Below are 23163 nucleotides of genomic sequence, written 5' to 3'. Positions count from 1 at the left end.
CGCTCTCCAACAGGTCAGTAGCAATGCCACAATGAACAATGTCATTTGTCCCACACAACGCAGCAGAGCTGAGCGCAGCTCTGAGCATAGTTGTATTAACGCAGTGCTAGTGCTGTGATAATATTAAAGCAAGAATTGAGCAATAAGTGTGAAATAAAGAACTGAGTGTTAAAAATGTGCAAAGAATAGAGTGACTCATTAAGTGTCATTATGATTAAAGAGTTCCATTTCTTGCTAACAGAGTTCTCAGCAGCAGATTGTGAAACCAGAAATATACTCTAAGAGGCAGAAGTTTTTTGCTATGTGTGAAGAGGAAAGATATGGTGAACTTGTATGTTTCTCAGCCATCTGAGCTGTAAATTTGCACCTCTACAATCCTCTCAGAGAATCTGTTAATAACTTTTGGAAAGCTACTCTGCTTGAATCATATAAGGCAGTTAAGATTGGACCCTTCCTGCACAGGGTCCGTGCATGGAAAGGAAAAAGCCTAGAGACATCTGACTTTTCACTCTTTTGTGAAGGTTTTATGTCCCAGTTTTCAAAAGGAGCCTTCATTTATCCTTTATTCATATTCAGAATTATCTTTCTGTTGATTATATATTGTACCTCTGGTATTCTTGCAAGTGCCAGTAAATACACTTGTGCATGCAGAAGTGGAGACTATATTTTAAAATTGTAGTTCTTCTACTTTAATTTTCTTATGGTTATATAGCAGTTACCAATTCTGTCTACTCTCCAGGATAATCTTCGGTCACTGCTCATGATACAGTATTTCATTTTATTTAGTAGAAAAAAAAATAAAAATAATGGTAATGTTATTAGTTTCCTCAGTCTAAAAAAAGGACAAAGTACTGTTTAGTACAAATTTTGAGATGTGTTTTTGCTCATAATCTTGCTGCTTCATCACAGCTTAGTTTTGGTGGTGGTTTGGGTTTTTTGCTTGGTTAGGGTTTGGGGTGTTTTTTTGGGAGTGGCTCAGCTTAGTGAAAGGACAGAGTTAACCCAGACTTGCTGCAATAAGCTAAGCACTGGTGTGTGACATTAAATGTAGACACTAGGATATCAGATGTCAATGAAAACAAAACCAGTTCTGGAGAGATAAGGTAATAATGATAGCTAGCATACAGCAAGCATGATTAAAACACACCACAGTATAATAATTGACTAATAATCTAAAAATATTGGTTTTGCTTAAACTTGAGATTTGTCAGAATAACAAACAACCCAGCAACCTAGATAAAATTTGGAATGAAGAACGAAAAAAGCACATTTGAAAATATGGGGTATGTTGTTATACCCATAAAGATTGTAAAGCAGTAGCTGTGTCAGGTCCTCTTAAAAATAATATGCTTTCATCTTACGTCTTAATGTAAGACCATCTTTTATAGCAGATGTTCTGGGAGTGCTCCCTCCCTTACGCAATGACAGAAGCATACCAATGCTCCTAGAGAGGTTTACCTTTCAGAACTGACAAGTGTTAAAAGGGGGCTGAGAACAGGTTTATAATCTACATCACAGATATGTGGGAAAGGGTTTTAAAATATCCTGCGTAAGGGAGAGGAGAAAAATCAGACACATAAAATAAAATCTATATAAATAGTCACAGTGAAGTCACACAATGATCTTTAGCAAAATAACCCCCGCTAAAGCAGGCCATGAGCAGCAAGAGCCAGTTATTTCTTACGGGATGCAGTGATAAAGAAATTACATACTTATTTGAGAGGAATATAAATAAAGATTAATAGGTTAATGAGTTATTTTCCTTTCATTACTATACTATTGTACTTTATTATAATTGCTTTGCACTCATTTAATTAAATTTGAACTAGGGCCAACACAAGATAATTTGTTTTCCCTGTACTAAACAATGAGTATGCAGATTGGAAGTACTGAAGCAGTAATCAGCCCTCTGTTTGCAACACTTTTCTACTCTGAGTAGACATTATAATTGATAATTTGATTGTTGCAGCACTCCATGCAATATATTTTAAAGCAACATTAACATAATGGAAATTATGTTGTGTGCCTAATCTGAGGTTTTTACTGTGTAAGGATGTGAATCCCATTCTGTAATGAATTAGAGCACTATCCACCAAACAGTCATACAACCTTTACATGCTTCATTTTGAAACAGAGCTATCTGCTTCTACTCAATGTCTTCCTTAACAAGTTATATCACTTAAATTGTACACAAAAAGAGCAAGAGCCAGAAGCTAAAATAGCTAAACTAAGCATTTCAGTAAAACCTGAGTTGTTCTGACATAAATCTGTCATTAAAATTAAGTAGTATTTGTAAAGTCCCTGTACAATTCTTGCATTGTTTCAAAGGCAGATGTTTATCTAGTCCATTAGAATTTATCTTTCCATTGTCCCTTTCCAGCTTCTGAGAAACCTGGTAGCAATTGACCTGAGCAGTAAAAACATGATGTGACTCAGATATCAAGGTAGAACATCTGTAATATAAACAAATTTACCTCAGGCTCTCTTTTTTACATTTATATATATATTAGATTTAAGAAACAGAGATTATAATTTGTGCATGTTCTACAAGAATAAAAAGAAAGCCTGGACTTCTGTCTGATCTTTTCTCTGTCCCAGCCACATGCCCAATATAATATGTTACTTCCTGTTGCCCCCAGTACCTGCTGAGGAGTTAGCCTCTCAATGTCCTGACCGAATGAAGTCCTGAGAATGGGACAATCCTGAGCAGTTGTGTGCGACCTCAGCAGTCACCAAGGTAACCTTGCCTTTCAAGTTTAGGCTGTGAAAAAGAAGTGGAAAAACAAAGTGAAGTATGATGGCTTATAAAACTCTGCCAACACTGGACTTTATTTGTTTTCTGACAAAATAAGAGTGGCTTTGCTTGTGTAAATGTTTGAGTCACCTCACTTAATATTTGCGTATTTACTTTTATGGCCTGAAGTGTCCTGTACTAAAAAGGTGAGTTGTGGGTTTGCAAAATATGTTCAACTTGTTTGAGAAAAGTCGTGTAGAGGAGTGTCGTGGTTTGAGCCCAGTCGGTAACTCAGAACCACGCAGCCGCTCGCTCACTCCCCCCCTACTTTCTCCCCCCGCTCCCAGAGGGATGGGGAGGAGAATCGGAAGAATGTAACTCCCACGGGTTGAGATAAGAGCAGTCCCGCAACTAAGGTATAATACAAAACCACTACTGCTACCACCAGTGATAATAATTATTAGTGAAATAACAAGGGGAGAGGATACAATTGCTCACCACCTGCCGATCGATACCCAGCCCGACCCGAGCAGTGATCTGGGCCCTCTGGGTAACTCCCCCGGGTTTATATACTGGGCATGACGTGCTGTGGTATGGAATACCCCTTTGGCCAGTTTGGGTCAGGTGTCCTGTCTCTGTTTCCTCCTGGCTTCCCCTCCTCCCTGGCAAAGCATGAGACTAAGAAAGTCCTTAGTCAGAATAAACATTACTTAGCAACAACTGAAAACATCAGTGTTACCAGCGTTGTTCCCAGGCTAAAAGTTAAAAATCACAGCACTGCACCAGCTACTAAGAAGGAGAAAAATTACTGCTATAGCTGAACCCAGGACAGTATCCACCCCTTATTCCATACCATTCACATCATGCTCAGATCCCACATCTCTCAACACACCATCGCCCCTGTCCCATATATACACATATATATACACCCACACCCACACACAGAGAAAGGTATCATTCTCTAGTCCATGGACCAATCCCTGTAAAATTGCTGAACTCATCCAGTCCATGATGTCAGGCTCCATCTCTTGTAATAGTCTTTCAGGGCAGGAGGGACGGTATGTAGTGTTGGGTTGTTGCCTGCTGATGACACCGCCAAACTCGCCTTGTCACTGCTGAGCTCGTCTGGTTTTCTCAAAATTCATTCTTTGTTGAGGTGATGATTGGAGGGAAGTCAGGGCCAATTGCTGGCGACCTGAAGATATCTAGCTGGTGGGCTATAAAAGTGTTATAGAGCAGGCAACAGCGTACAATTGAGTTCATTGGCTGTTTACCCCAAAATCAAATCCCCTTGAGGTACATATCGGATTTCCCCATCTTCCCGCATTACCCACCAAGTATATCCAGGTCCCTGAGCAAAAGCAACCCCACGAGTGGGTTTGCCTTTACCTGAAGCAGGAATAACCCAGACTGTCTTCCCCAACAAATTCTTTATGTGCACCACAGGAACTTTATCCCCCTCTACAGTACGTAAAAGTTCTGATTGGGCTGGGCCAGCCCTGTTGGCAGATCCCCTAGTGTTGACCAACCAGGTGGCTTTTGGTAAATGTGTATCCCAGTGTTTGAAAGTCCCACCACTCATTGCTCTCAGTGTAGTTTTTGACAGCCCATTGTACCATTCAATTTTCCCAGAGGCTGGTGCATGGTAGGGGATGTGATATACCCACTCAATGCCATGCTCTTTGGCCCAAGTGTCTATAAGGTTGTTCTGGAAATGAGTCCTATTGTCTGACTCAGTTTTCTCTGGGGTGCCGCGTCACCACAAGACTTGTTTCTCAAGGCCCAGGATAGTGTTCCGGGCAGTGGCATGGGGCACAGCATATGTTTCCAGCCAGCCGGTGGTTGCTTCCACCATGGTAAGCACATGGCGCTTGCCTTGGCGGGTTGGTGGGAGTGTGATATAGTCAATCTGCCAGGCCTCCCCATACTTGTACTTCAGCCATCGTCCTCCATACCAGAGAGGCTTTAACCGCTTGGCTTGCTTAATTGCAGCACGTTTCGCATTCGTGAATAACCTGGGCAATAGTGTCCATCGTTAAGTCCACCCCTCGATCACGAGCCCATCTATATGTTGCATCTCTGCCTTGATGGCTTGAGGTGTCATGGGCCCACCGGGCTAAAAATAATTCACCCTTATGTTGCCAATCCAAGTCCATCTGAGCCACTTTAATCTTAGCAGCTTTATCCACTTGCTGGTTATTCTGGTGTTCCTCAGTGGCCCGACTCTTGGGTACATGAGCATCTACGTGGCGTACCTTCACCACCAGGTTCTGCACCCGAGCAGCGATATCTTGCCACAATGCAGCAGCCCAGATGGGTTTACTTCTGCGTTGCCAGTTGCTCTGCTTCCATTGCTGCAACCACCCCCACAGGGCATTTGCCACCATCCATGAGTCAGTATAGAGATAAAGTACTGGCCATTTTTCTCATTCAGCAATGTCCAAGGCCAGCTGGATGGCTTTCACCTCTGCAAACTGACTCGATTCACCCTCTCCTTCAGCAGTTTCTGCAACTTGTCGCAGGGCACTCCACACAGCTGCCTTCCATCTCCGATGCTTTCCCACAATACGGCAGGACCCATCAGTAAACAAGGCATATTGCTTTTCACTCTCTGACAGTTTATTATATGGTGGGGCCTCTTCAGCACGCGTCACCTCCTCTTCTGGTGGCATCCCAAAATCTTTGCCCTCTGGCCAGTCCATGATGACTTCTAGAATTCCTGGACGACTGGGATTTCCTATTCGAGCTCGTTGTGTAATTAGTGCGGCCCACTTACTCCATGTAGCATCAGTTGCATGATGTGTAGAGGAGACCCTGCCTTTGAACATCCAGCCCAGCACAAGCAACCGGGGTGCCAGGAGGAGCTGCGCTTCAGTTCCGATCACTTCTGAGGCAGCTCGAACCCCTTCATAGGCTGCCAGTATCTCTTTTTCAGTGGGAGTATAGCTGGCCTTGGATTCTTTATATCCCCGACTCCAAAAGCCGAGGGGTCGACCTCGAGCCTCCCCTGGAGCTTTCTGGCAGAGGCTCCAGGTAGGACCATTCTCCACAGCTGTGGTATAGAGCACATTCTTCACATCTGGCCCGGTCCGGACTGGTCCAAGGGCTACTGCATGAACTATTTCTCGTTTAATTTGTTCAAAGGCTTGTTGTTGCTCAGGGCCCCATTTGAAATAGTTTTTCTTCCGGGTCACGTGGTAGAGAGGGCTTACAATCAGACTGTAATTTGGGGTATGCATTCTCCAGAACCCCACAACACCTAAGAAAGCTTGTGTTTCTTTCTTGTTAGTTGGTGGAGACATTGCTGTCAGGGTTTGAGTAGCTACTGTGCTTGTCACTGGGGTTGGTGTGGCTGCAGTGCTTGGAGTAGCCGCATTGTCTGTTGCTGTCGGGGTTTGAGTAACTACTGTGCTTGTCACTGGGGTTGGTGTAGCTGCTGTATTTGAAGTTGGAGTAGTTGTGTTGTCTGTTGTGGTCAGGGTTTGAGTAGCTGCTGTGCTTGTAGTTGGCATAGCTGCATTGTCTGTTGCTTTGCCATCAGATCCAGAGACATTTTTTTCCCTTTGAAGGTGCTGGATAGTGTTGAGCAGGGCTCTGTAGGCGTAGGCCAAGCCCCAGCACGTTGCCATGATTTGTCCCTCTCTGGTATAACCAGGACGACAGCACACCTCGTTTAAGTGTTTTACTAGTTTTTCCGGATGTTGCACTTGTTCAGTGGTGAAGTTCCAAAGCACTGGAGGGGCCCACTGGCCTAGATACTTGGCCATACTATCCCACACACCCTGCCACTCATGACTGTCCAGCCTCAGGGAAAATCTCTTGGTGGTCCTCTTATATCGTCGTCTAACCCTAGACCAGACTTGAACCCGATACTGCTTAACTTTTGAGATTAAACGAATTAGGATGTTCCCAGGGCAGGATGGCCATGGGTAAAACACACTCCGTATGTTTGCCAACATGCTGATCCCCAGCACAATCAGCAGGCAGGTTTTAAGGGTATTCAAAGGCCATCTAAAACCTTCAGAACTCTCAACTGCTGTTGCAAATAGGCTGGTGGGGGAACGGGGGGTGAAAGAGAATGCCTCCTTCGTAAGTTGACCCCCCGAGGAGAAGAAAAAAGATATGCAATTGCTAAAATATTTCATTATATACCTCCCAATGTATAGAGGTGATGGCCATGCTGGAAGCACAAACCAGACCAGTTTCATGATCAATGAGTCTATTGCATTACAAGTCATTACCATGAAGTACAGTGAAACAAGAACCTTAGCCCAGGCCCCCCAGCCGATAAACACTAAAACAGCAAATAGTGGCTGTAAGTAAGGTACAACATGCTGAAACTCTGAGATCAAGCGCAACAAGTCTGAGAGCCAAATAATCACCATTGTGATGAGTAGTAACAATGAATGCTTATCACAAATATGATTAGACACACTCTGGTCAGATCTGTCGTTATCTCAACCCTTCATGCCCCACGTTGGGCGCCACAAAGAACTGTCGTGGTTTGAGCCCAGCTGGTAACACGGAACCACGCAGCCGCTCGCTCACTCCCCATCTTCTTCCTCCCCCCGCTCCCGGAGGGATGGGGAGGAGAATCGGAAGAATGTAACTCCCACGGGTTGAGATAAGAGCAGTCCCGCAACTAAGGTATAATACAAAACCACTGCTGCTACCACTAATGATAATAATGATTAGTGAAATAACAAGGGGAGAGGATACAATTGCTCACCACCCGCCGACCGATACCGAGCCGACCCGAGCAGTGATCTGGGTCCTCCGGGTAACTCCCCCGGGTTTATATATTGGGCATGATTTGCTGTGGTATGGAATACCCCTTTGGCCAGTTTGGGTCAGGTGTCCTGTCTGTGTTTCCTTCCGGCTTCCCCTCCTCCCTGGCAAAGCATGAGACTGAGAAAGTCCTTGGTCGGAATAAACATTACTTAGCAACAACTAAAACCATCAGTGTTATCAGCGTTGTTCCCAGGCTGAAAGTTAAAAATCACAGCACTGCACCAGCTACTAAGAAGGAGAAAAATGACTGCTATAGCTGAACCCAGGACATGGAGATTATTTCACTTACTGTCTTTCAGGGCTGAGGTTGCAATGCCTCCTATGATCATTCTCATTCAAGGAATCCCATTGAAGAATAATTATAATTGATATTTTAGAGAAGTCATGATGAGGTTAAATATGCCTGTTGGTCTGGTTGGAGAGCGCTGCTAGTGAGTGTGGAGTGGTCTGTGCTGCCTGCACAGGCTTTTTTCGTTTTGTACCATGCTTCCAAGGGAAGTTTTAAAAGGAGACAGGAGGCCTGACTGACAGGCTTGACTTCACTTTTTCTTGGTTCTAGTGTGTCATTTGTTTTTTCTTTTACTGTTTGCATCATTATAATGCCTAATATTTTAGGAGACATGCCACTATACTGCGCCTGGAGCTGAGAGAAAATTAGAACTTAGACAGGAGAAACGGAAAGCGGTACATGTATTGGAAAAGGTGTCAGAGGCATCACCACCCAACTCTAAACCAACTGATCCTCTGAGAGATTCTCTCTGTTCCTTACTATGGTCTGAGACTACATGCCACACTTTGATTCTTTTGGGACTTCTGCAGTTTTCCAGCCATGTAATAGGTACTTGGGGAATCCTGCCTCAGAAAGTCTCTCTCTCACATACTGAGTTTTCAGTTATATTGGTCTTCAAGATCTATTTTGAAGTCCAGATGCAGTGAGGTGGATTTTGTTTCAGTAAATGAGATGGAGCTGACTGCCAGTGGTGAGGCCTTGTGCATTGGGAAGGAGCTTGAAAACCAGAGTCTCTCATGGAAGTTAGGATGTAGGGGATCTCCTCTCCATTCAGAGCCTGTGGGAGTTTTCTTTCCCACAGATAATAGCACAAAGCACAGGAGCTTTTTGTAACTTTTCTACTGTGAAGCCTAACCAAAGTCACTCGACTCTTAATAAAGGTTACAGTCATCCTCACTGTAGTTCAGTTTTGCAGCAATGTCTGGTGCCAATCAGCAGCTTTGGGTTTTCCCAGAGATAGGCAAACCCAGAGACAGGCAAACCTAAGTAGGGAGACATGGGACCATGGAAGACAGGGCATCATTTAGTCTGCCTCTCAAGGAGTGTTGGGCTTTTTCCACACAAACGTAGAATTTGTTACAGTGGCTTATTCCTTCAGAAAAACTAATTAATATGTCTCAAGTAGAAAGTGGAACATAAGTACTTTCTCTTTTTATACAAAGCCACTGCTCTCAGCCCGCAGGACAAATCCAGGGAGGTTTCTGTTTTCGATTTACCATACTTTTCAATTGGTTGGTCAGTGGTGTGTATCCTTTTTCAATTTCTTTATTCCCTCTCTTTCAGACTGGGAATATCATGTCTGAAATCCTGAGGGTAACATTATAGATTTCTTTTTATTTCACACAGAGACCTTTAAACACACAACATACCTGAACTGCCCTCCATTTAGCTTTAATTCAGTCTGGGTATGTAGCCTACATCACAGACTGAACGCTATAATATTGCTTCTTTACACAATTTAAAAGGTTGTATTAAAAACGGAACAATCCTTCTCATAGCTGTGCATAGTAAATATAGCATGACTGGAGATGTAGGAATGGGAGAGTATCTTGATATGAGGTGTTATATCCAAGTTAGATTTATAATTAAATCAAAAAGCACATGAAGAAAGAAAAGGTCTAAAAAGTATAAGGATCGTGGAAAGGTATGTATGGAAAAAAGGTACAAAAAAGAGGATTTTCAAAGGTAAAGTTTTGTAGCTAGAGAATTATATTTGTCATCCAGCATGGATATTTATTTGGGATAAATAAAATAGCAGTTGAGACTACTGAAATGCATGTATCCCTCATCTGTGAGATAAAGCTGGTGGGGAAGATCGAAAGATTATAGAACAAAGGAAAGAGTGTGAACAAAATAAAAGAAGTTTGTGAAAAGGCTAAGATAAATAAGAGATTTTCCAAATACAAAAAAATGAGGTCACTGGAGAAAGCAATAGAGTTTTAAACACTGCAAAGGTAACTTACCTTTGGTTGAGAGAAATATATTTTTCAAATATTAGACATTTTGACTCAGTTTTCTCAATAAAGATAAGGATAATACAAATAAGAGAAACAGAAAAAGAAAAATGAATTAATATAGACTCCGAATACTGACAAAATCTGGGACTTCAAATAATCAACCCAGAATTCTGTAGGAAGTTAAAACAGTCAGGAGGAAACATGAACATGCTGGCCATGTCATGGGAAATAGTGGCTGGTTGAAAATGCCTGATGATTTAAAGTATAGTTAAAGACTCTTAATTCTTGGCAGACTTTATGACACGTTTGGGTAGTCTGTAGTTACAGGAAGATAGTTTTGCACATAGCAGGTTTGCATGTAGCAGTTTCCATTATCCTTGTGTACTTCGTGCCTTTTTTCTAGCTTGCTGTAGAGAAGGCACCAAAATGGGACCAAGTTGAGGTTGATGCAGAGGAGCAGTGATGAGAGGCTACATCCTCAATTCTATTTGAGTAGGGCGTTTGATGGTAATTTTAACAAGTAGAGCAGTCAAAGAAAAGAAAGAATCTGCCAAAGCAAGATCTCCTAGTTCTCCTAGTTCTTTGCTAGTGCTTCTGTTCATCATACCATACATAATCTAGCCCAAATTCTTCTATTATAAATACACAAAGGAAAATTAGACATACGCAGTTTCTGTACAGGCAATTTTGAGTTTTATACACTCTTAAATGATATATATCCTGTTCATTATCATCATCCCATATAGTTCCAAACACAAATCTAAATCCTCCCTAGAAGGAGAAAACGCTTAGATATACAATGACATTTTTAGATGAAGTACAGGTAGTTTTCAAAAGCTGACTTAAAAATCTTAGATAACACAATGAACAGTAATTAGACTAGAAAAGATCATGAGCTCATAATCAAGTAAAAAATATATAAAATATGTTTTCAAAGACAGCACAAACCAGGAAGGCTTATGAGTTTTCAACAACAAAAGAATGAACAACAAAAAGAATCACATCAAACTGTAAAATGCAAATACAGAGGCTTCATCTAGTCTGAAATTGGTGAGAGATGACAGTGTCATAGTAATGCTCAAAAGACTGGTTTTAGTTATTTTTTAAAAAATGTAATTGTTCGCACAAGGTTCAAAACTGATGCTAGTATGGTACAAGGGCAAAGAGACCTTAGTTATTTCAAGTTAGAAATATGTTCAAGTTAGAAATATGTTCAAGTTAGAGAAAACAGGTCTGTAGAAGAGGATAAGAGGTCATCTCATTGAGTCAGACATAATTCTGAAGGGAATAGACAGGATAAATGCTACCACATTAGTTGAACTGTTCTGAGAAGCAGGAACAACAAAGCAAGAACTAAAATAAATCAATGGCAAAAATATTTAGGTGGAATTTCTTATGCAAATAGAGAGTAAGTGTGTAAAATATTTCACTTATGGCAGCAAGAAGACAAAATAATTGAAACTATAATTTAAAGGGTTAGTGTATCTAAGGTTTAAAAAATACAGACATTTAGCATTTACAGTGAGCTGCTTTCTTTGCAAATAATTACACATAATCTTTCTGCAAGGCAGTTCTATTTTAATAAATAGTAAAAGAAGGCAGAAAAACATTGAAATAGAAATTTAATTTCGAGGTGGTTATAATTCTGGTTATTGGAAATTTTTCCAATGGCTCCCCAGTAGCACAAGGAAAGTGCTACTGTGTGTGTGGAAAGAGGGAATAAAAATTGCCATTTACCCTGTCTACCATTTACCTTGTTTGAAAACACGTATAGCAGGAGGGATTGTGTGATCAGAGAAATTTTTTGGTTTTGTTTGTTTGTTTGTGGGTTTTTTTAATTAGTTTTGCATCTGTGCAGGATACACAAATACACACAACAACTAAAAACCCAACTCAGGAATATGCCTGTTGTGGCTCTGAGGAAAAATTGTAAGAGCACTTCAGGGATGGGTGCTTCCCGAGACCCTTCCTGTTTAACCAGCAGCTCCTCTTACACTTCAGCCACGGTCCTCTTGTGTAGCACAGCCCTTGATGGATAGGTGCTAATTGAAATGTGAAGTAAAAGGGACATGTCATTTTTTTCCAGAGACAAACTCCTGTTTAAATTGCAAAATGGAGAATTCTGTCTGTAGGTGCCACAGACTAATGTGTGCTATATTTGTTGTTATACTTAGGTGTCACTCAAAAGCTCAGATGAGGCTGTAGCATCATGCCTGGAAATGGGAACATTTCCGCCAGGGTGATGATGGATCATCAGATTCACTCTATCACATAGAAATCTTAATCTTGAACAACTGAAGCTCAGGTATCATGCAAGACCCCATCTATTCATCCAAGGATGGCCGCCTGTATAGAAGCTGTCAGCAAAGGTCCCTGTGGGCTGCTGAAACCTGGATTGTGCATTTTTCTTTGAGGATATGATGATGGGCAAAAAGGTAAGTTAACAGTAAATGACGAAGCAAATTGAAGCGTGAAGACTGACATATGATTGTAAAGGCGATTGAATATTGAATTGCTGTACATCGAAGCACTTATGAACGTTGATTACTGTGGATTTTAAATATTAGAGGGGAGGCATCCACTATCCAGGACATGTGCTTTTAGTATGTGTGCTTGAGAAATTGAAATGTACGTGCATAACCCTAAAAAACCCCTAAAGACTCAGAACTATTCCTGAAACATGCCTAAACTGGGTTTTGCTTCACTAAGCTCATAGAAAAGATAGGATTTTCTCTCCGCCTTCTCAGGCAAAGTGGGTCCCAAGTTGGTTCAAATCCTGGTAATCCAGCCTGAAGAATGAGATATTCCTGAAAAGAGGGAGTGTGCTGTCTGCAGTACAGATCTGCGTCAGGGCTGCTGCTCTTATAGACACATCCAAGCTGGCTTTAAATGAGGTTGCTCAGCTAGTAATGCAGCAGCAGTGACGCGGCACAGGGACCAAGCTGTTTACCCAGTTTTTCAGCCGTGGCACAACATTCACATCAATGAATGCAGTGGAGACATACTCAGAATAAGAATGTGATTTATTCTTTCAATGTGAGAAGCAGCTATATGTTCAACAAAGGCTTTCCTTAGACTAATGGCCAATGTAGGCCCCAGTGTAGCTCCTTTATAGACCAAGAAGAAAGGATTGTTTGTTGAGGCCCAACATCCCCAAAAACCAGTCTGCTGAGTGGATTCCACCATGTATGAGTTCTCTGCTCACTTCATTGTCATGGGTGTTTCCGCAAGCCTGCCATGCACAGCATAACTGAGGAACTTACTACAGCAGCTGCTGATAGGGCAAATAATTCAAAGTCCTGTCACAGCTTGAAAAGAACAGATGACTACTATAAACCAGTTAAACATATATAAGATATTGTTTACCGATAGAGTACAGGACAATGTGATTTTCTATAGAACCTCTCATTCTCAAGGAATGGCAAAGCATTTAATGAAGGAATGAGTTAGAGTTGTGGTTGTTCAGTACAGAGCATGGCTGGTTTAGTGGTTCAATGCAGAATCATTATGCACTCAGCAGTAGCCCACAGGGCTGTGGCCAGTAAGGCCTGTCGTGCTGAGACAGGGGACACTGGCCCTGACACTGTCTTTGTCCTCTTGAGCTGTTTGTGGTATTGCTTACCCTCTCCTCGGATGGGTACCAGAGGCAGAAAGAAGGAAACTATTGTTAGTTCTTAGCATTTCCCCAATGCTAGTGACAATAACTTTGACCATTTGGCACCTTTAATAGTTGATTGCAAGGGCTGCAATTGGGTGAGCCCGAGTTTGTGTGTAGGAATTCTGTTCCCACAACACTTTTCTTGGTCAGCATGTGCCTCTTGTATTCTTGTGAAACAAATATGTGGTCTCCAGTATGGGTAGCCACCCTTCCTGAATAGGTGAAACAGCCTGGGAATAAAAGTACACCATTTGCTTTCCAGGAGGACCTTACTTCAGCTGAATTTAAGAATCATTTATGCATCTAAATCATGTAAACTAACGCTCCTGAAAATTGCTGCTTTTTAAATCCAGTTTATAATATCAATCATTTTGGCTGCTACTTATTTCCAGCCTTTTAGAATAGCGTTTTTATTTGCATATCTCTAGCTCTGATTCTTGGATTGTAACAGTTCTGAGTTCTTTGCCTTTCTTAGTATTCAGTTTAGGTTACCATTACGGAAAAACAAGACCACTCTTTGCACCAGTGAGATGAGTCTCACCCATGTGTTGCAAGGACATTCAAGCATGTAATGCTGAGCAAACAGTTGTACTTGCACAACCATCTTGCATGTTTGACTGCATGTTAGTATAATTTAGTTGCTTGCACAATTTGCACTAAACATGGCTGGAAATGCAGGGTGGGACTAATTGCTCTAAAATACAGGTGATCAGCTGAAGAAGGCAGCGTAAGTCTGGGAAGCTTGCAGAAGGGAAATACTGCACATATTCAGTTGTCTTAGGTGAAGATTGGTTATAAGCCACATGCTAGAGCAGGAACCAGTCCAAAAGGGGCTAGAACTGCTGAGCCAGAAGATCACGCTGCGCATGTGACATAGAAAATGATTTTGCTTTGTTCTTCTGCCTCCTATCTCTAAATAGCTCATGCAAGTTTTCCATTAGTGGGGGAAATTTATTTAGTTGGGCTAATATTCTTCTTCTTCTGTCTGTAAATAATACTGAGGTGGTGCTGAAATTAAAGCTTTTAACCTTTGAGATCTGGATGGCTTGAAAACAATGGAAATCGCTTTTGTCCTGCATTGTTCTCATAAGGGACACTCAAATCCTTCCCTTAGTCTGCAGCAGACAGTATAGTTTTTGTAATACTCTGGGAACCTGATCCATAGTGTGTGTTAAACAAAGCCTACTGAGGCTTGCTGGGACGATGCACAGCCTTGGATGTTGCAAGCAGTGTGGCTCATCTTGGAATTGCAAGTGCATCTGGCATTTAGCAATGTGGCAAATGAGGCAGAGTTCCAGGAGCAGTGTTTCTGCCCATGGTTGGCCACATGGTATCCCTGCATGGGCGCTTTGGCTTTTTGCAGGAGCTTGCTGTAGGTAGGTGACTGTTGGGTTTCTAGCAGAGGTAGCTGGAGGCAGAGTTCCATTCCAGAACACCCTGCAGTTTCTCTTCGAGCGCAGCTCTCAGTACAGGCTGATGCCCAGGCTTTGTGAGTTCCTGACTTGTTTTTTGTCACATGCGTGGTACACTATGCAGGCACTGGCAATGTGCAGCTGGCAGGACACAAAGGTGCCATGGCACCATGGGGAGAAATGGCTGGAGTATGATGGAAAAATATCAAAAATCTGGAAAGACCTGAAAGGAGGATTCCTCAAGGGACAGGAAAGAGTTCATGGAAGTCACCAGCTACCTAGCATAACTGTTTTGGAGCTGCTGGGTTCTTAGTGCATTATTATCCTTAATAGGATGGGCACTTCGTCAGGGTCAGTTTTCTGGTAAGTATTTAAATACAAATTAAAAAAAAAAAAAAAAAAAAAAGGAGAAAGGAGGAGGGGGAATTTTTCTAATTTGATTTTTCTAATTTTGATTTTTCTAATTCTGATTTTTCTAATATTTCCACTCACTGATTGTTCAGGTAGCTTGCAAGTGTCTGGGAGCTTTGTCTTGAATAAATACATAACAATAGAATATTTGCAATACTATTTTCCTGATTTAATGCATCTTATATTGAGGTTGTAATGAAGCCAGTGCTGAGGAGCTAACAGACTTTTCCTGAAAGCCCAGAGTTTTCTCTGCCTGGAAGAATACACTTTTTAAGCTGAATTACCACAAATCCTTCAGTGAGAGAGTTTCAGGACAAATATTAAACATGAATTTTAAGATACTTGTTGGAGAATATTAATCTAGAATTTATTCTGAATTGATCAAAATGAGATTTTGCAGAAGATGATTTACACTTATTTCCACTTATCCCTCACAAAAAAGAGGAATTATACATGCTGACTTCTGAAGCCAGTAAAAGTCAAACAAAGAAACCCAGTCTAGGCATTTCACAATAGATATTCACATAAATATATACAATTTACAGTCCAGTAAGATCTCATGTTTGGAGCATGAGGCATATTAATAGATCCCCATATTTGATTTCTCTGTTCCAGCCCTTGCATAGCATGAGCAGGACTGCAGCCCCTCTGCAGCCTGCATATTTGCTGGTCAACACGTGGTTCTGGAGCCCTGGAGCAGGACAGAGATCACAACTTCGTGCTCCACAAAAGCAGAATTTCTTCTGGTTGGTCTCAGCTTTCAGAAGGCTGTTTGTTGTGCAGGTCTTTCTCAAATGTGGCTTGTCATACCGGGCCTCACAGATCAGTACTTAGAAATGTGAGTGGTCTGGTTTCAATCCATGTGAGCAAATGCAGACTTATTGAGAAGACAATACTGTTAAGGGCTCTGATTCAATCAGACACTTAAGCATATCCCTACCTTCAGCCATGTGGGCTGCTTAGTTTTTAATGATACATACCTTTGGAAAAAACACAAGCTGTTCACGACACTTCCTGAACAGAAAGGCTGTGTTTAACTGTTTTTCTGCTGGGAATGATTCATTCAGGTCAACTTTACACTGTAAAAGTATGGGAGCAGGAGCGAGTCATGCTGAGTCCTTAAGGGGGTGGAGATGCTCCATCACATACAGAATGTGGAAGGATGGGTCAGAGGGTGGGGAGGAAAAGAGCTGCTGCACCCTCATGCTCCCAATCCGCAGAGCACTGTGTCGGTCACAGATCCTCCATGCCATGGCCAGCACAGGGAGTGCAAACTCCCGTTGCTGTTTCAGTACTTCTCAGTTCTTCCCCCCACTGCCACATGGCATTGGTGGCTCTTGGTGTCACTGATGATGTACCCTTCAACCCATAGGCACTGCAAGTAGAGCTGCCCCCATGGTTCCCTGTCTGCCACTCAATTCACTAAGGATGGAAGAGAAACTTGAAAAGCTGAGGCCTCGATTGCTATGAACGGCCCTGCAGTTACCTCAGCAGCTGGATGGGTATCATTCAAAGTGAGAGAAGGCAAAAAAACCCCACAAACCAAGTTTTGGATAAATCCTTTTCAAACAATGCCTGTTGTAGGAACTGCTTTTAGCGAGATACAAACATGTTATCCGTTCATTTCTGCAACGGTTCTGAGTTGCTGCATTAATAGCAGACTTGTTTTGGATGGTGACAAGATGGGAACCAGCACTGTAATTACACACTGCTCTTTTTGTGAGGTCTGCCATAAAAACAACTGTGTGTTCTCATTACCTTCAAAGACAAGCAGTGAAACAAATTTCTAGCAACTTGCCCTCCATTACATCAGGATGCTGTTCCAGAAAGACACGAATCATTCAAAAGTGAAATTGTAACCCACAGAAACATTATTCAGTAGACTTTGTACTGAAGAAGGCATTTCTGCTTGCCTAATTAAAGGATAATGGAAAAAAAATGTATATTTTTGGCAGTAGTTTTGGAAGTACATTGCTTTTCTCTCAGAAGTCAGATCATCATAGCACAAACAATTTACAAAAGAAAAATGTTTCCTTTCCCTGGAGTTGGGTAGTTAAAATCTTTCCCCCTGATCAATTCACAGAACACTGAAGAAGACATTCCATGGCTCTTTAGTACCTGGAATATAATTTTTTTTTTCAGTTGAAAAACTGTATTATAATGAGCTACCATACACATGGCTTACCTGTGTTCTTTAAATAAAGCAGTGATAATCCTTATCACTGCTCTCTTGACTTTGTTTCAACACGCTTTTTAATGCAAATTTCCTAATCTAACTTGTAAAACATTTAATATTTAGAATATACTCCTTTAAGATCCATCAAAAGAGGCAAAGCTGCATAACAATGCCTGGTGCTGGAGCATTGTGAGCCTGCTACAAAGGAATGAGGTGATTCTTTCTTTCAGGTCAGAAGGTCAGGCTTCACTGCATTAATTTTGCTGAGTCTCTTTGTTATTTATAACAAACAAGGTCATTTATTTTCATTTCCTTGTATCTAATTGCATGCATCTCCTTTGGAGTATGAACTCAGTAAACAGGTGGCTGAAATGCTGGGGAAAATGCTTGAAGCTGCTCCAGAAAAAAGGGCATGTCCCACGCTGGTAAAGCAGTTTGATGAGTTAGAGATTTAGTCATAGCAGGATGTGCACCTGCTTGAAAGCAAACACGCTTCTCTTTGGCACACACAGATACATGCAAATTAAAAGAGATTATTTTACTCTGAATGGTGGGTTGATATTTAATCAAATTTAACATTGTATATTTTAAATAAAGCCTTGGTGTATATTAGTGTGAAATATAATCTCTTTCAGCTGCTTTTGATTTTTTTTTCCCCTCACTTCTCTTTGATGAGTATTACAAATGAATGATATTTCTGCACTAGCTGAGCGTACAAAAAGAGTATGTCTCTGGAGGAGAACTTTATCAGAGAATCTTTATGATGAGAACTACCTCCATGCACTGAAAAAAATGGAATAATAAAAAGCTAGGATGTTTGACTGACAATGAATAAACTAAATCTTATATTTTTAATTCTAAAATGAATTCTCACAAATTAAAGGGCATTCATTGGAGTGATAGCAACACGTCTTTTTAATCCAGTAAGACCCATGTTTCCAGGCAGCCTAAACGGAACTTCTAAATGTGTTCATGGCAGCTTTTGCTTAGATAGTTATAGAATTTGCATTTCAAAATGCAGGCACTATATGGCTAAATACGTGGCTGCTTTGTCCTGAAAAATGAGATGTCTTATGGACTACCTTGATTTTAGGGGCAGCACAGAATACAGCAGGAAGCAGTAACTGTCTGGCATGACAGAGCTTTTGTTGTTGATAGCTGAGAATGGGTCCAGGGCCGAATCCATAAGGGAAACAGAGGGAGCTTTTTGAGCAGGATTTTCTGTTTCCCCAAAGAACAGGAGGCACCATGCTCTGTGTCGATAGGCTCTGCAGCAAGCTCTGGGACTTAAGAAACCAGCTCTGTGCAAGGGGAAAATGTGAGATGAAAGCTGGAGAGATGGACGTACCATTCTACGAGACAATTGTTTTGTCCATTTTCTAAGATTGGGCATATAGGGGGTGTTTGGAGGAGGCTCTTCAAGGTCATGTTTCCTCCTGTTCTTCCTGTCATTTGTCTGCAGATTGTTTCGTAAGAGTAGGGCAGGGAAGGCAATTTGATTGTAAGGATTATGCTACAGCTTTCATTATTTAGGATGCATATTGTAGCCTTTCTGTGGGAAGATTACTGTCCCAGGCTTCTCTTTCCATGCATATGAAAATACACTTTGTAATTTCAGGGAGAAAATATCTTTAAATGGTATGTTGGAGGAAAGAAGGTATTTTGTATCTCTAAAAAAGATAAAAATCCAAAACCTTTCTTTAGCAAAATATTTGTTTCTTGGATGTAATTATAAATGTCATTGTACATTCTTCCTGACTTCAATGCTTATCTCGAAGAGTTCAGTGAAAATAAATTGTTTTCATGAAAGCAGAGAAGCCATTTGATAAACACACCGTCTCAGAAAATTGTTCCTGAAGCAGAGGTCGTTCTCTCACTTTAAAAGAAAGAGAATATGTTTTAGAAAACAAGCCAGGCAGCAAAAATAAGCATTTTTTGTTTCAGTCAATTTGTTTTAAAAAGCAATGTGTAAATCACATGGAAAATTCTGCATTGATTATTTTGACTGCTGTAGAACCCTGGAATAAATGGAGTTGAAATAGACTTATATCAAAGAACATCGCATTTAGTAGCAAGTCAGAGTGTTATTTTAATGCTGATTTTTTTTTTTTATCTGGTTTTGTGATCAGATGTTTTATTAAATATTAGCCATTCATGGAAATGAGGGCTGATTCATAGACAGCTTGGCACATACTGTCTATAAGCTTGGGGAAATAGTCTAGAGAACTGGATGAAATCTGTCTTCAGCTTTTCAGTGTTGAAAACCCAACCCATTGAAGCATCAAAAAAGAGAACTCAGCTCTATAAACGGAACATAAGTTGCCCAAATGAAAGTATAGTAATTCATTTTGGAGATGTTATTGCGATCACACTTCTAGAAATCTGTTTGTTATTTTTTAATCTGACGAATTTATGTCTGTGTCTATTACTAAGTTCCAAACTCTATTGCACAAGTACTTATAAAATAGTGGGGTTTTTTTTAATTCTCAGCTAAAATTATGCTGTTAATACCAGAGTTATTAATATGCTCTCAGAAGACTACATCATTAATTAGGAGACCTAAAGGATGAGTCCTTTGGAAGACTACTCCCAGTTATTGTATGGATGTGATCTATCCAAATAAAGCTATATGTCTACAGTCGTATCAAATGTAGATAATTTTTTGTGTTTCTTCATGTATTCTCTAGAATTGGTCACTAATTATTCTATGTTATAACTTGTGCTGGTAGAAAGTGACATTAATATCACAGTAGGTCACAGTAACATTTGAAAGGTACTTGAGAACAGCAGTGCTCTTCAATAGTTACTTCTATTTTTATGGCATGACTGTGAAACTATACATGGCTTTTTGCCTTAAACCTTGGTAGTGTCTCATCAAGTCTTCAGTGGCTTCCAAGTGATGACCAAAAGACCATCTCTTCGACACCCACCAACAAAAGATGTGCACTGCAGTCACTGAGAGTTTATGTAACATCTTCCATGCTTCCAGGGACAGCCGGGGCACTGCTGCTCATGTCTTCCCAGGGTACCACACAGGCTTTAAAGGGTAAGTGTGCCCTCTCCTTGGGAAAATACAGTATTATTGCATTAAACCCAGCAAATCATGGAAAGATATTTCCTTTATCACTCCAGGAAGATCACCACATCCTTGTTTAGGTACTTCGTAATGAAACATGTGCATCTGAAATATATCAGAGGTCATATAGCTATATGCTGTATATTTCAAATAACTACTTAATAGAACATTGAATGAAATTACAACTGAAAACCAGGTATGAGTGAATCTCCTGCAGATACAAAGATTAAATGTAACCTTGCTCACCTGGAAATACTCTTCAACATATCTCACTAAGACTTTTCAGATAAGTTTCATTAAAATAATTATTATTTCAGTAATAAGACTTGATTCTACTGTAAAATGAAAGTTTCTGCCTGAAAAATTCCTCTAGACTAATACAGAAATGTAAAGAATTTGGATTGCTCATGATGAACATGTTTTTCTTTCTGTACACATTGTCCTTGTAAATCTCCTTTAGAAGGCAGATGCCAGCAGCTTTTTTTTCATCTGCTTTTAATAATTCTTTTAGTTTAAATTCAACAAAGGTATAAATGTGGAAAGGGCTGGAGGGGAAAACCAAACAGAAACATACTACACAGCTTCCACAGCTTTATATAAACAGATCATATAAATTCAATTTATCTATGTATGTATGTTTGTATGTAGGTATCTATCTATCTATGTACCTACCTATCTACCTACCTACCTAACTACACACACACACATATAGCGATCCATCTCTAACCAAGTTTTCATGTCTTGCTTTAAAATAGCATCCCTGGAAGAAAGGAATACATTGCAACAATTTCTTCGTTTCAGTTAAAGCTTTTATTCTTTGATGCTAATCTAGAAATGACACTGTTCCAGTCATTGTTCTCTGAAAGAAGTAAATTTTTATATTACTGGACAGTTCCTTTTCTGGTTTCAGTACTGCAATCAGTTTGTTTTTCAACATGGTCTTTATCTCACAATAACTGTATAGTAGTATGTCAGGATATTGTAACACTGCAGTCAATAGCAACAGGATATTCACTCTGCCAAAAAGTAATCCTATATTGTCCATTACACACAGGTTATTTTGAAGGGTTGTGGAATACTTTCTTTAAAGTGGCAGAAACCTTTCTTGCTGTGACATAGTTCAGCAGTATTAGTGGTTGTCTCTATTCAGTAAGCAAATACCTGTTTTTCTTCTAGAATATGGTTTTGTTGTAGGTGAGTTGAGGTGGCGAAATACTTCAGTTAAGATAAAAGACTTCAGCAATCCAGAGAAACATCAAAGCAGGCAATAATTTTGTTTTTCCCGGTTTCCCAAGGTAACACATTTCCTGACTTGGGCCTGAAAGAAACAGAATTTTCACAAACCAAAAACTTTCAGTTGTGATTTCCCCACCCCCTGTAACACTCCATATTTGTATTTTGAAATAATGGTTTGTATTTTTAAGGAATGACTACTAAAACTACCTTGTGTGTTGTTTTTTAATCCTTTGATCTATAGTTTTCTAGATGCAGCAACTGAGACAAAGAGAAGGTAGATGATCATCTGGCAGACAAACACTAGACTGCAGCTCCCCTGATTATTTGGCTGCTCCCATCTGCTGGCTGACATTCCCTCCTTTACTGCAGGAAACATGGTCAGTGACTAAGAAGTGTTTATTGATCTCTGCTTGAGATACTTGCTGAGAAATGTAGATATCAATGAATATTTGATCTGAATTAATGCTAAGAACAAAACTTTTTTCTTTACTGCCCCATTTATATAGGATATTCATGCCTGCATGATCACTTAAATATGCCAGCTGCCTCTACAATCTGATGAGAAGGGACTGCAGTGAGATAAACTCTAATGAATTATTATGCTGTTAATAGTACTTCTTCTTAGCCAAAAGTTACCAGTGTAGTTGTTGCTTTGAGGGGTTAAGTCAAAATACTATTGATTCTCAGCAGCTGTACTTATAAGTAGAATATAGGTCTAATTCAAAGCCCTTTGCAATTAAAGGGACTTCCTATTGGTTTGAGGAGGCCTTAGATTATTTTCTAAACCATACCTGGTTGGTACTCTGTCTTTCTTTTCTCCTCTTGTATTCGCCTCTTTTTATTTTGTGCCTTTTCATCCTCCACATGTGCTCTGGGGGGAAGGGGCTAAGACACTATTCCTTAACAGGTGACATCGGGGATGCTGTATTCTTCCATCTCTTCTTGTTTCTCTCAGTTCTTAAAAGGAGCCAACAGACGTGGGCCCTGCACTGTGAAAATGAATATCATGTCTTTTTTAATGTTGATTCTGCATTGCGAAATTAGAGCAAAGAGTGCTTGGTCCAGCTTGGTTCATTCCACCCCTTCTCTCCCATTTTCCTGCCCCTGTCATGTTTGCTCTGCCAGGATGCGACTGTTAGACCAGGGACATGGGGGCTGCTGAGTTGTATTACTTGTGGAAGACTTGGCTGGCTATCTGAACGTTTGGATGTTAGGGAGCCGGCGTGTCTGCTCTCATCTCTGAGGTTTCTTCCTGACTGCTATTTGTTGGAGTAAATCTCTCAGTGCCTTTGACTTCTGTATAGTAAAAAGAAAACATTACTGAGTCACTAGTACTGTCTCCACATTACAGTCTGGGAGATGGACACAGGGCTTGCAAAATAGTTTGCAGAGGCTGTAAAGGTACCAGTTAATGATAAAGCA

At 40.6% G+C, this 23163-nt stretch overlaps 1 protein-coding gene across 4 annotated transcripts in view; it reads left to right on the top strand.

Annotated features, from left to right (window-relative positions):
• TOX3 (TOX high mobility group box family member 3) overlaps positions 1 to 23163 on the top strand; it is a 142686-nt gene that overhangs the window by 39994 nt on the left and 79529 nt on the right. For 2 of the 4 annotated variants that reach the window (XM_030470225.1, XM_030470227.1), the window contains 4 exons: positions 2640 to 2737; positions 11947 to 12207; positions 20297 to 20475; positions 21983 to 22118. In XM_030470225.1, coding sequence (XP_030326085.1) covers positions 22116 to 22118 — 3 coding nt within the window. In that variant the 5' untranslated portion in view covers positions 2640 to 2737; positions 11947 to 12207; positions 20297 to 20475; positions 21983 to 22115. The remainder of the gene's footprint in view (positions 1 to 2639; positions 2738 to 11946; positions 12208 to 20296; positions 20476 to 21982; positions 22119 to 23163) is intronic. The other 2 variants (XM_030470228.1, XM_030470226.1) reach the window with 2 other exon arrangements.

The sequence above is a fragment of the Strigops habroptila genome, chromosome Z, assembly GCF_004027225.2.
Source record: "Strigops habroptila isolate Jane chromosome Z, bStrHab1.2.pri, whole genome shotgun sequence".
Taxonomy (NCBI): domain Eukaryota; kingdom Metazoa; phylum Chordata; class Aves; order Psittaciformes; family Psittacidae; genus Strigops; species Strigops habroptila.
This window is presented reverse-complemented; position numbering and strand designations above follow the sequence as displayed.